The sequence below is a fragment of the Hypomesus nipponensis genome, chromosome 17, assembly GCF_054491055.1.
Source record: "Hypomesus nipponensis isolate SF chromosome 17, ASM5449105v1, whole genome shotgun sequence".
Lineage (NCBI taxonomy): Eukaryota > Metazoa > Chordata > Actinopteri > Osmeriformes > Osmeridae > Hypomesus > Hypomesus nipponensis.
In genome coordinates, this window is record NC_140377.1 from 778,357 (window position 1) to 790,000 (window position 11,644).

Genomic DNA, 11,644 nt, shown 5'->3' on the forward strand with positions numbered 1-11,644 from the left:
CCCAATGGAAACTGCGACAAGACTAAGGTTGTATGCACCTTGTGTGATACGGAATTCGTTTACTGTACGAGATCTTCTGGTCTCTAACACCAACCAAACGCAAAGCATACCTTAGCTAATGCGGAAAATGCCGGGCCAAGCACTGATGTAGCGCAGGGGAAGAGTCGTCGTCAAACTACTATGTTTGAGTGCAACCGAGGCAAGCCCGTCAGCACAGCTCTATCAGCCAAGCTAACTAATCTCCTCGCTCACCTGGCTTGAGAAACCCGTTCTCAAAGACTTACTTTTAGTCATTATTTGGGTAGCACACATATTCTTAATGCCTTTGGCCTGAGCCATTTTAATCTAGATGAATCAAGATTAATTCCAAGATTACAGTGAGATTAAATTTAAAAAAAATAATCTATGCTCACCACTACATATAACATAACATTGTAATAACATAATAACAGTGTAACAACAGTGTAGCAACATTGTAATCACAGTGTAATAACGACATAAAAATAGTGTAACGGCAGTGTAACAAAAGTGCAGAGATGGTAAAAGTACACACATCCTTATTGATCATGCCACCAAATACAGATTAAAACCAAAGTAACAAGCCTGGTTTGAAAATGTAAGAAGTTGAAAGTACAGACAGTTGTGTAAAAAAATTTGAGTGAAAGTAAAAAGTTGTCCAAAAAATGTATTGTGAAAAGTGATATCTGAAAATAAGTCTTAAGTACAGTAGAAGTCCCATCTCTGCTACAGTGTAATAAGGGTGTATTATCTCTGGGTATTGAACCCCAGCCCACTAACCCTCTGCCCCTTGACCCCAACCAAACACACAGACCTCTTCAAACCCCAGATCCCCCCTGACCACAGACTGTTTCCTGTCTGACTGTGGATGTAATGAGGACATTTCTGTTCCTGACAACGTCTTTGCTCGCCCTCCTCTCTCTCCCTCCCTCCCTCTCTCTTCTGATCCCACTCTGCAGACCTGCAGCCTTCAGCAGCTGCTGTTTCCATGGTAACAGGAGTCTCTGATGTGGGTGGAAGCGGCGGCCATTTCACACAACCTCCCCCTCCCCCTCCCCGCACCCTGTCATCCCTCCCTCAGTCACACTGCAGATGACTGCTCTCTGTCTGTCTGCGGCTCAGCACTTTACCCACAACCCACAGCCTGTTTCATAAATTTGGGTCATATTTGTGTGATTCATCAGCAGAATCATTCATGGAGCAAGAGAAAGAGAGAGAAAGAGAGATAGAGAGAAAGAGAGAGAGATAGAGGGAGAGAGAGGGAGAGAGAGATAGAGGGAGAGAGAGGGAGAGATAGAGGGAGAGAGAGGGAGAGAGAGATAGAAGGAGAGAGAGGGAGAGAGAGAGAGAGAGAGAGAGAGAGAGAGGGAGATAGAGGGAGAGAGAGATAGAGGGAGAGAGAGAGAGAGAGAGAGAGAGAGAGAGAGAGAGAGAGAGAGAGAGAGAGAGAGAGAGATAGAGGGAGAGATAGAGAGAGATAGAGAGAGATAGAGAGAGAGAGAGAGAGAGAGATAGAGAGAGAGAGAGAGAGAGAGAGAGAGAGAGGGGGGGGGGTGTGTTGCAGTGTTTGGTGTTCTTCTGGGTTACACGTCTGACAGGGAAAATGGATTAGAGATCCACTGTGGAGGTTCCGTCATTACATCCATTACCCCTCAAAACGGTGAGGGGAGGAGGGAGGAGGGGGAAGGGAGGGGGAAGGGAGGGGGAAGGGAGGGGGAAGGGAGGGGGAAGGGAGGGGGAGAGCTGCCTTCTTCCTGCTCTAGAATAAACCCTTCAGCACAAAGGCTCCATTCAGGCTACAGGAAGTGTGTTTCCATGTGTGTAACTGGGACAGCACATTAAACTGCGCTGCTTGGGAAGGGAAAATATACATATTTTTGCATTTAGGGAACTAAACACCACATCCATCCTCTTGGGCTTAGTTTGGGTTTGAATATTCTAAAATGACATGCTTGTGGTTTGATCATATGTAAGATATCAGTTATGTGGTAAAAAAAAAATATTCCCCTGAGATAACTTCCCACAAAGGCAAATAGACTCCAGTGTCCTGTAGCTAGCCAGCCCTAAAAACACACACACACACAGGTAGTGTTCCAAATCCCATTTTTATTGGTCGTTGGAATTCAGGTGAACCAATGGCACAAGAGGAAGATTAACCACAATATCAAAAAATTAATTATACAAAATAATATTACAAAAGAAAGTTCCAGTTATACAAAGCAAAGATGTGAATCAGTTTATTTTTCTTTCTATTTGTTTTTTCTTTACTGCCCATTAACTCAGAGTAAGGCACAGTAATTACCACATCTTCCTTCCACACCAGGCTGTCTCGACCAATCACCTTGTTCCAGGCTGTCTCGACCAATCACCTTGTTCCAGGAACCGTAAAGCCAGACGTTCTGCGTTCTGCTTCGCAAACCTGAAGTGTGCTTATCAATGCATGCCATCAGCTGACTACCTCAAGTCCCCCTCGACCCCCAGCGCTTCTGAAACCACGACAACACGTTTGTCTACAGAGCAGAGAAAACCCGTCGGCTGGTCGCTGTAAAGGACAGAGAGAACACGCTGGTGGTAGAGAGACACCTCTCACAGACAGGAGCAGACAAACTCACCACAGCTTCTCATTTCTAGCTGTTCACTCGTGTGTCTGACCAGAGACTAAGGCCAGTCTGGTTACAGAGGTCTCTTCAGGGCTGGGGTGGTGTGGTTCACACCCTCTGACCGGCCTGGCTGACTGACCGGTGAGATATTGGCTGTGCTCTGCTTTCAGTGGGTGCAGCACCAAAGCATGAATGACAGGACGAGGAGTTTGGATCCCGGATGAAAGGCAGTTTGAAGAGTCAGTTTACGGTATCACACCAGTTGATAGCCATCATGAGCCAGTCTGACCCAGTCCTGCTGAAGATGATGGCTATGCCTTAAGAGAACATCAAAATAGTGTGTGTGGTTCTTCCAGTAAGGGTCAAGAGCAGTCAACATCTCATATCCCACCATGCCATGGCCCGGTGCCCTGGAGCACAGCCAGGAGGCCGGAGGGGGCAGTTACAGGGAGACCTGTCTGTCTGGGATATCACACTCTCCAACAATGGGAACACAACAAGAGAAGGACACATGACTGCTTACATTAGACTAGTTTACATTGTGGGGTTGAACCTGTTGGGTGACATCATCAAAAACTCCAGTTATCAAACAGAGAGGACAGAGGCTCTCCACATACAGACACACCAGACCAGAATACTCTGCTCCTACACAACCACAACAGACCAGTCTAATCTGCTCCTACACAACCAGACCAGACCAGTCTAATCTGCTCCTACACAACCAGACCAGACCAGTCTAATCTGCTCCTACACAACCAGACCAGACCAGTCTAATCTGCTCCTACACAACCAGACCAGACCAGTCTAATCTGTTCCTACACAACCAGACCAGTCCAGATAGAACCACTCCCACCAGTCCAGACCAGATAGAAACAGTGGTACTGGACTAGGTTGTACAGAAACACTTAATCCAGATAAAAGGGGGTCACCAGGTCAAATACACCATCCATACTGCCACCATGTGCTGCTCAAGCCGGAATCAGGAAGAGACAGACAGAAATGGGAAGACAGAACGCTAAAATAACAGGATTAGGAGGGAGAGCAGTGAGTCTGGGGGGGAGGAGCAGGAGGAGGAGAGGAGGGGAGGAGGAGAGGGGGGAGGAGCAGGAGGAGGAGAGGAGGGGAGGAGGAGAGGGGGGAGGAGAGGGGGGAGGAGGGGAGTGGGTTTTTCCAAACAAGGGTCAAGAAAGGGAGGGCTTTCGGGCAGAAGAGTGAGTAGGGCCCAATCAAACGTCTGGGAGAGTGAGTGACACGTCGAGCAGCCGTAGGACTGGAACAGTGAAAGTGTACTGCCCCAATGTAACTATGGCAACCCATAACTGACTCAGAAGAGAGAGGGAACAGGGAGAGGAGGAGAGGAGGAGCTAGGGAGAGAGAGAATGGAATGAGCTGGAGATGCCAACCAGCACCACCCGCCTCCCTCCTCCTCCCCTCCCCTCTCCCGGTCCTCTGCAGTTCCCCAGACCCCACGAGGGTAAAGGTGGACAGGGGGATGGGTGGAGGGAGGCTAGGGAGATGGGGGGCAGGGGGATGGGTGGAGGGAGGCTAGGGAGATGGGGGGCAGGGGGATGGGTGGAGGGAGGCTAGGGAGATGGGGGGCAGGGGGATGGGTGGAGGGAGGCTAGGGAGATGGGGGGCAGGGGAGTGGTAGTGTTGTGCTGAAGCATGCGTGGTCGTGGTCACAGCGTGCTCAGTACTCCCAGAGAGTAGCGGTCTCCAGGTGGTCGGCGTTGGCCTTGAGGACGCCGGCGTGGTCGCCACGGAGATACTTCCCCTCCGCAGAGCGGATGGCCAGCTTGTTGTAGTCACAAAACTCAAACAGGAAGTCAACAGGCGTGTCACTGCTGCTCACCACTGAGGACTCGTTTCCAACCATCCAGTACTTCCCAGTGGAGTCTGATGGGAGAGAGGGGGAGAGAGAGGGAGAGAGAGGAGAGAGTGTTAGTGGCCAGGTCAATATTGGGAAATTTAGTCACCGAGTTCATCTTGTTGCCTGGCGTATTTGTGTGTGTGTGTGTGTTTGCCTGCATGTGTGTGTTTGGATGTGTGTATTTTTTTGTGTGTTATGTCAAATGTGATGGGAGGAAATCATGCTTATAAATGGCACTAGGCTTGTGTGTGTGTGTGTGTGTGTGTGTGGGTGTGTGTGTGCACTGACCCTGCAGACTGTAAGCTCCATCTCTATACTCCAGAGTAAAGTAGTCGTAGGAGGAACGGTTAGAGTCCAACGTTCCTGTAACCTTCCTACAACCAATGAAGCCATGCTCTCCACGAAGCACTATGATTGGACGGTTGATCAACTTCATCAGGAACTCCTCTGACTCACCTGTAGATGCCACACACACATTAATGACAGGATGTCATAAACACACACACAAAGGCATGAGTAACACACACACACACACACACACACACACTGACCTGCAGAGTCGATGGTAGCGGCTAGCTGGCCGTTCTTCTTGGCTGCGACATACCTCCCGTTAGCAGCGCAGAGAGTCAGCTTCTTTCCACGCCACTCGATGTCGAAGAAGCAGTTAGTGGACCTACACACACACACACACGCACACACAATAGAACTTGATTCCACGACATGGGCTGGAGAGGAAGCCTGACCCAGGAGCAGTCAGGGGTCAGAGGCTAAATCGCTGCACTCTGGCTGAACAGAAGCTCAGTTTCACTGGGTACAAAAACACATGCAACCCCTTCTTTTCTCTCTCCTGCCCCAGCCCCAGCCTCAGGACCCCTGCACCAACCCCAGCACCCCCCAGCAACGAATGAGGATAAGTGTGGTGAGCCTGGGAACAATATGTGTGTGTATGTGTGTGTGTGTGTGTGTGTGTGTGTGTGTGTCTTACTTGGTGGATGCAGTACACTGCAGGCCCCCATTAGCCATCAGAGTCCAGTATTTCCCAGCAGCCGTTCGGAAAGCACACTTTCCGTTTTCACGACACATCTCCACCTGGAACACTTCCTGGTCCCCTTCCTCATCCTGATTGGCTGACAGGTCCATACCTGGGCAGGGTCAAATGGGAGAGGGATTACACATGATCTTAATATCAACCACAGATCTGTAGCTGGTCAGTGACGACAAGAAATGTAGTTCACAAATGCACACACACACACACATCTATACAGACGTCCACTGCTATTCTGGTTAGGATCACACACACGCAAAATGAGCAACATCAGATGGCTCAGATTACAGAAGGCTCCACACACACACACAAACACACACACACGCCCCTAACCCCAGTTTGGGTGGTAAAATCCCCACTGAATTATGGGTAGTCAAAGAGACCCACCAGACCTCTGGAAGGAAGCAGCTGTTGTCAGTGTGTGCGTGTGTGGTGAGGGGGTGGTTGCGTGACAGTATGTGTACGTATGTGTTGAAAGTGTGTGTGTGTGTACTTTGTGTGTGTACTGTGTGTGTGTATTGTGCCCACATGTGTTTTGGAGTGACAGACCGCATGCATCTGCATTAAAGAGAGACAGAGATCATTAAAGACACACTAGAGCCATCAGGGCCCTTGGAGCACACAGGGAAGCCCCCAGTCAAAGAGGAATCATCTACAGCGCACACACACACACACACACACACACAGTCAGTCCGTTTCTGCTCCAGTACAATGCTGGGTGTAACCCAGTGAGACAGATCAGAGGAGGGCAGGAACATTGAATATGGAACATTATAGTTATGATCAGCAAAATGCCTTCCTCCCTCTTTTCTCCTCCTCCTCCTCCTCCTCCTCCTCTTCCTCCTCCTCCTCCTCTTCACACCTACACTGCACTCTTCCAGTCTCTTTCTGTCTGTCTCTCCCTCTTTCTGTCTCTGTCCCTCTCTTTTCTCTGGCTGAAGGGGCTCTTTCAGTAACCAACACAGACACACAAATGGATCCATCGTCGAGTGGTTTTTCCTAAGCGGGTTTTACCCTTAATGACACAGCTGACCGTTACCATGGCGATGCCAGGCTGGAGTTCCGCCTGTCCAGGCAGAAGAAGGGTCACCTGACATGTCCCATCAGAACGACCAGCTCATGTTTCCTACGTCTCTCTCTCTGCTGTTCCTCACCTCTCTCTCTGCTGTTCCTCACCTCCCTCTCTCTCTGCTGTTCCTCACCTCTCTCTCTGCTGTTCCTCACCTCCCTCTCTGCTGTTCCTCACCTCCCTCTCTGCTGTTCCTCACCTCCCTCTCTGCTGTTCCTCACCTCTCTCTCTCTCTCTCTGCTGTTCCTCACCTCTCTCTCTCTCTCTGCTGTTCCTCACCTCTCTCTCTGCTGTTCCTCACCTCTCTCTCTGCTGTTCCTCACCTCTCTCTCTCTCTCTGCTGTTCCTCACCTCTCTCTCTCTCTGCTGTTCCTCACCTCTCTCTGCTGTTCCTCACCTCTCTCTCTCTCTCTGCTGTTCCTCACCTCTCTCTGCTGTTCCTCACCTCTCTCTCTCTCTCTCTGCTGTTCCTCACCTCTCTCTGCTGTTCCTCACCTCTCTCTCTCTCTCTGCTGTTCCTCACCTCTCTGCTGTTCCTCACCTCTCTCTCTCTCTGCTGTTCCTCACCTCTCTCTGCTGTTCCTCACCTCTCTCTCTCTCTGCTGTTCCTCACCTCTCTCTCTCTCTGCTGTTCCTCACCTCTCTCTCTCTCTGCTGTTCCTCACCTCTCTCTCTCTGCTGTTCCTCACCTCTCTCTGCTGTTCCTCACCTCTCTCTGCTATTCCTCACCTCTCTCTGCTATTCCTCACCTCTCTCTGCTGTTCCTCACCTCCCTCTCTGCTGTTCCTACCGACCACGTCTGGTCTCCTAGGACGGATTGAGTTTCCACTGAAATATGCAGACACACACACACACACACACACACCCTCACACAGACACACAGATGATGGAGCAGGAAAAAAAACTGACCAAGATGAGATCCACATGGCTGCAAGGGTGCTCTTGGAGAAGAGGGTATGAATAAAGGGAGGAAGAGAAGGGAGGGAGTATAGAGCGAAAGGAGAGAAGGAAGCGTTTCCAGTCTGACTTGCTATAACTCATGGCTCACTAAAACAAACACGTTGCTGTACCAACCTAGTGGAACGAGCAGCAGCATATTTCAGGAAAATAAACCAGCAAGCTGATACCTTGAATACTTTGCATCGCTCACCATGGAACAGTGTCCTCGTGGTTTAATTTGCAAAATGTTTGAGAGCTTCTGAAAGACTGTTTGTTTGGTCAATTTGATATGATAGTGCTGGATGCACAGACACACACACACACAGCAACCATAGATACAAAGACCCAGTCATCCACTGCCCTTCCATGCCTAGGGTAGTCTGACAGAGAGAGTGGTCTGTAACAGCCCTGACAGACATGACAACGCAGGACAGACTAATGTGACTCCACAGCCGGAGGGCCACAGCAGCGTCGACCCAGTGAGAGGGTGAGCAGTTAGGGCGATCTGTGATCACACACACTCACACACTCAACACACACAAAAGCTTGCACCCACACAGAGTTAACACAATAAGACACTCTTACAAGACACACACACACACAGACACACGCACACACACACACACAGCTCTCCTCACCAGCCCTACCAAGGCAGACTGACCAGAGACAGGCACAGCTTGCTGGCAGAGGTTTGCTGTGAGGCTGGGTGAGTGTGTATGTCTAGTGAGAGTCTCATTGTGTTGAGTCTACGTGTGGGTGAGCTTCTGTGTGTGTTGAGAGTGATTGTGTGTGTGTGTGTGTTGAGAGTGATTGTGTGTGTGTGTTGAGAGTGATTGTGTGTGTGTGTGTGTGTGAGGCCTCTATTGTCTGGCTGGCTGGGGTGAGGAGGAGCCCAGCTGGGACACACTGAGAGCCAGCCCATGCTTTGTTCTGCTTATACCACACACACACACACACATTGTGTGTTAGTAATTAACTAGAGACAAACACATACCATAGCAGTTTACTCCTACGTGCTCCACTATGATGTTGCAGTGAGACAGTGATAGCTACCTCCCCCAGACAGGACAGTCATGCCCAGCAGTGGGATACATGATCAGGCCCCCCACCCATCGCAACCCCCTCCCCCACCCATCGCGACCCCCTCCCCCACCCACCGCGACCCCCTCCCCCACCCACCGCGACCCCCTCCCCCAACACATCCTGAGTACAGGGGGGTCACCTCCAAACCTCCCTCCCCCTCCCTAACAGAAGTCCTCCTGGTGAAGCCTTTCCTGCCCTCCCAGTGAGGGATGATGGGAAGGTGGTAATGGCGGCCTGCCCTGGCAAAGGTCCAAATGTTGCTGCAGGCCGACTCACACACACACACAACCAAGGCCAAATGTTAGCAGATAGGAGTGTTGTGGGGAGAGCAAAATCATCACCTGAGTCTGGCAGGGATTAACATCCACAGCCAAGGTCAGGGATGTGTGTGTGTTTGGTGTGTGTTTGGTGTGTGTTTGGTGTGTGTGGCAGACAGGGAGGGTGTCAGAGCTAAATCCCAGCAGGACACAAAATGGAGGACAGAGCCTAGAGAGTTCTGCAGGAGGTTGGCTACACACAGAAGCAGCCCTGGAAGATCTCATTCTACTTCTAGAATAAAAAAGTATTCTGATTTCATCTCCATCTCTCTGTGGGAGCACTACTAGCAGTGTATGCATGTGTTCTGAAATTACCCAGAAGCACAGGTCACATCAGTGTCAAGTCAGTGTCCAGTTGGTTCTGCCAGAACAGTGTGCCGTGGGGGACTGGTTCTGGTGCAGATTCAGGCAGCAGAATCACTGAGTGGTTATGGGGTCATCCAGCTCTGTGCTCAGGATAACCCTGTCTCACAGCAGGAGCCCGAGAGGCCTGTCTCACAGCAGGAGCCCGAGAGGCCTGTCCCACAGCCTGCATCTGGAGCTAGACCCTCCATCAGCCCACATGGACCCTGTGGTGGAGTCTGTTGCCCCCTCAGGTCTGTTACCCCCTCAGGTCTGTTACCACAGACCTCCAGGATGGAGACCACCCTGAACCACCCCACACCACACAGCTCCATGTTAACCTCAGACATTCGGTCCAAATATGATCTTTGACACACGGAGTGCTATATACTGCCATATTACAGAGATTAAGATAACATATAAGCTTGTTGATCTAGATTAGCCCAGGGATTGGTCCCGCTGAAGACCGAGAAGATAACCCCCTTATCAGCTCTGCTGTGGGTGGGCAGCCACAGACCTGCAGCCACAGACCTGCAGCATCACCAGCATCACCAGCATCACCAGCATCACCAGCATCACCAGTGTCACCAGTGTCACCAGTGTCACCAGTGTCACCAGCATCACCAGCGTCACCAGCATCACCAGTGTCACCAGCATCACCAGCATCACCAGCGTCACCAGCATCACCAGCATCACCAGCATCACCAGTATCACCAGTATCACCAGCATCACCAGCATCACCAGCATCACCAGTATCACCAGTATCACTGTCACTATGGAGGCTAGATCCTTCACAACGCTCTTTGCAGAAACACCAACCCTAACCCTCACCCCTCCCCTCCCTCACCCCCTCTGTCACCCCTCTCCTCCAGGAACTTGGGAGGCTGTCTTCCATGAGGAACCCAGGAGAGAGGGAGAGTGATGGCTGTCTGTCACTGAATACCAGTCTGGGGGAGGTAAGCATGTCTGATCACACATTCAGATGCTTACATACACACACAGAGCATCGACACATGCGTTCAATCATAACTGATTTATCCGTGTGTATTCTAGAATCATCCATGTGTGTACAGTATTCTAGAATGTTTTGTGTGTGTTCTTTGTTGTGTCATCCCCCTCAGTGTGTGGGCTGTATGGAGGGGGGGGGCTGACATTCCATGATTTTAACCCCTCCAGTGCTAGAGGCTATGGTCTACCATACACACACACACACACACACACACACATAAACTGTTCCAGTTCCACAGTTGGTGACCAAACTCGAATACAGATTAAGCTCCCTGTAATGTGCTCTCGCACCCCACACATACCTTGCCGGGTGGAGACGTTCCTCTCGTTTCCCGCGGTGAGGACGACCTGCGGGTGGCTCTGCTCGAGCACGAACAGCTCGTCCTTCCCAACGCGCGCGCTCTTGCCAGACTTCATGGTACCGGACGGACCGGAGGGCGCGAGGTACTTGCCATTGCAGTCTCTGAAAACCACCTTCCCTGAGCGGAACTCCAGTGTGTAGCCCGTGGTCTTGTCCGATTTAACGGCCAGGCTGCCGTCGTTCTTCAGGAACCGGTTGTCAGAGGTCTGAAGGTGATACCTCTGGTCCCGGAACACGAGAGTGATCAGCGAATCAACTCCCCACGGGACGTCCCGGTCAATGGCAATCTCATCCACCTTCGAGCTCAGGTGCGCGTAACGTTTGCGCGTGATGCTGAAGATGTTGACTTGCGGGTGCATGGCGATGTGCACGCTCCATTTCTCGGCCACTGATGCGGTTTGGGCAAAACAGATGATCCGGTCCTCGGTACCGCCCAGGTAGCGCCCGTGCTGCTCAGATTGCAGCGACCACCGGCCGTCATCATGAGCGGTGATGATAAACCGGCATTCCGTCCCGGGGGTCTCGCTGTCCCCGGTCACATTGCCATCTTTGTCGGCTGCGATGTACCGGCCCAGGTGAGACTTCAGACAGAACACATTCCCGTTCGCTTCGTCTCCGGATTGTTCCAGCGTCCAGATCTGCTTCTTCTTCAGGCTCGTGGCCGAGGCATTGATTTTGAAGCCGAACGTTTCAGCAGTTAAATATTTATTACCGCAGTTAATCAGACCGAACTGGATCTGTAGCATGTCGCTGGTTCCGTTACTAGCGCCGTTAGAAGACATGATGACGTTCGGGCCTGGACCGGGTCAGTTGCGCCTGGACAGTGCGGTGTTCGGAACTCGCTCGGAGGGTGAGATGCTCTGCCTCGCGTGCTTCTTTGTTTGGGGAGTGTGTGAGTGTGTGTGAGTGTGAGCGCGCACCGGTCCTCTCTGCTCTCACAGCGCGAGCTCGTCGCCACAGCTGCAGCCTTTATACCAATGAGTGACGTTAGC

General features: G+C 51.2%; 1 protein-coding gene across 1 annotated transcript; it reads right to left on the bottom strand.

Annotated features, from left to right (window-relative positions):
* Positions 1 to 2,104: 2,104 nt before the first annotated feature.
* On the bottom strand, positions 2,105 to 11,606 carry fscn1a (fascin actin-bundling protein 1a). Its single transcript, XM_084678801.1, has 5 exons — positions 10,594 to 11,606; positions 5,474 to 5,630; positions 5,040 to 5,161; positions 4,777 to 4,944; positions 2,105 to 4,514 (listed from the first exon to the last, which is right to left on the bottom strand). The coding sequence occupies exons 1-5, from the start codon at positions 11,432 to 11,434 to the stop codon at positions 4,309 to 4,311; spliced, it is 1,494 nt and encodes a 497-aa protein (XP_084534927.1). The 5' UTR covers positions 11,435 to 11,606; the 3' UTR covers positions 2,105 to 4,308.
* Positions 11,607 to 11,644: the final 38 nt, after the last annotated feature.

What these genes read in the sequence shown, in the direction of transcription:
- fscn1a (XM_084678801.1), bottom strand. Translation starts at nt 11,434, where the DNA reads ATGTCTTCTAACGGCGCTAGTAACGGAACCAGCGACATGCTACAGATC. An exon ending in GAACGTCTCCACCCGGCAAG is followed by an intron (nt 5,631 to 10,593) that starts GTATGTGTGGGG and finishes GACCCTGCCCAG; the next exon opens with GTATGGACCTGTCAGCCAAT. An exon ending in TGGAGCTTACAGTCTGCAGG is followed by an intron (nt 4,515 to 4,776) that starts GTCAGTGCACAC and finishes CTCTCCCATCAG; the next exon opens with ACTCCACTGGGAAGTACTGG.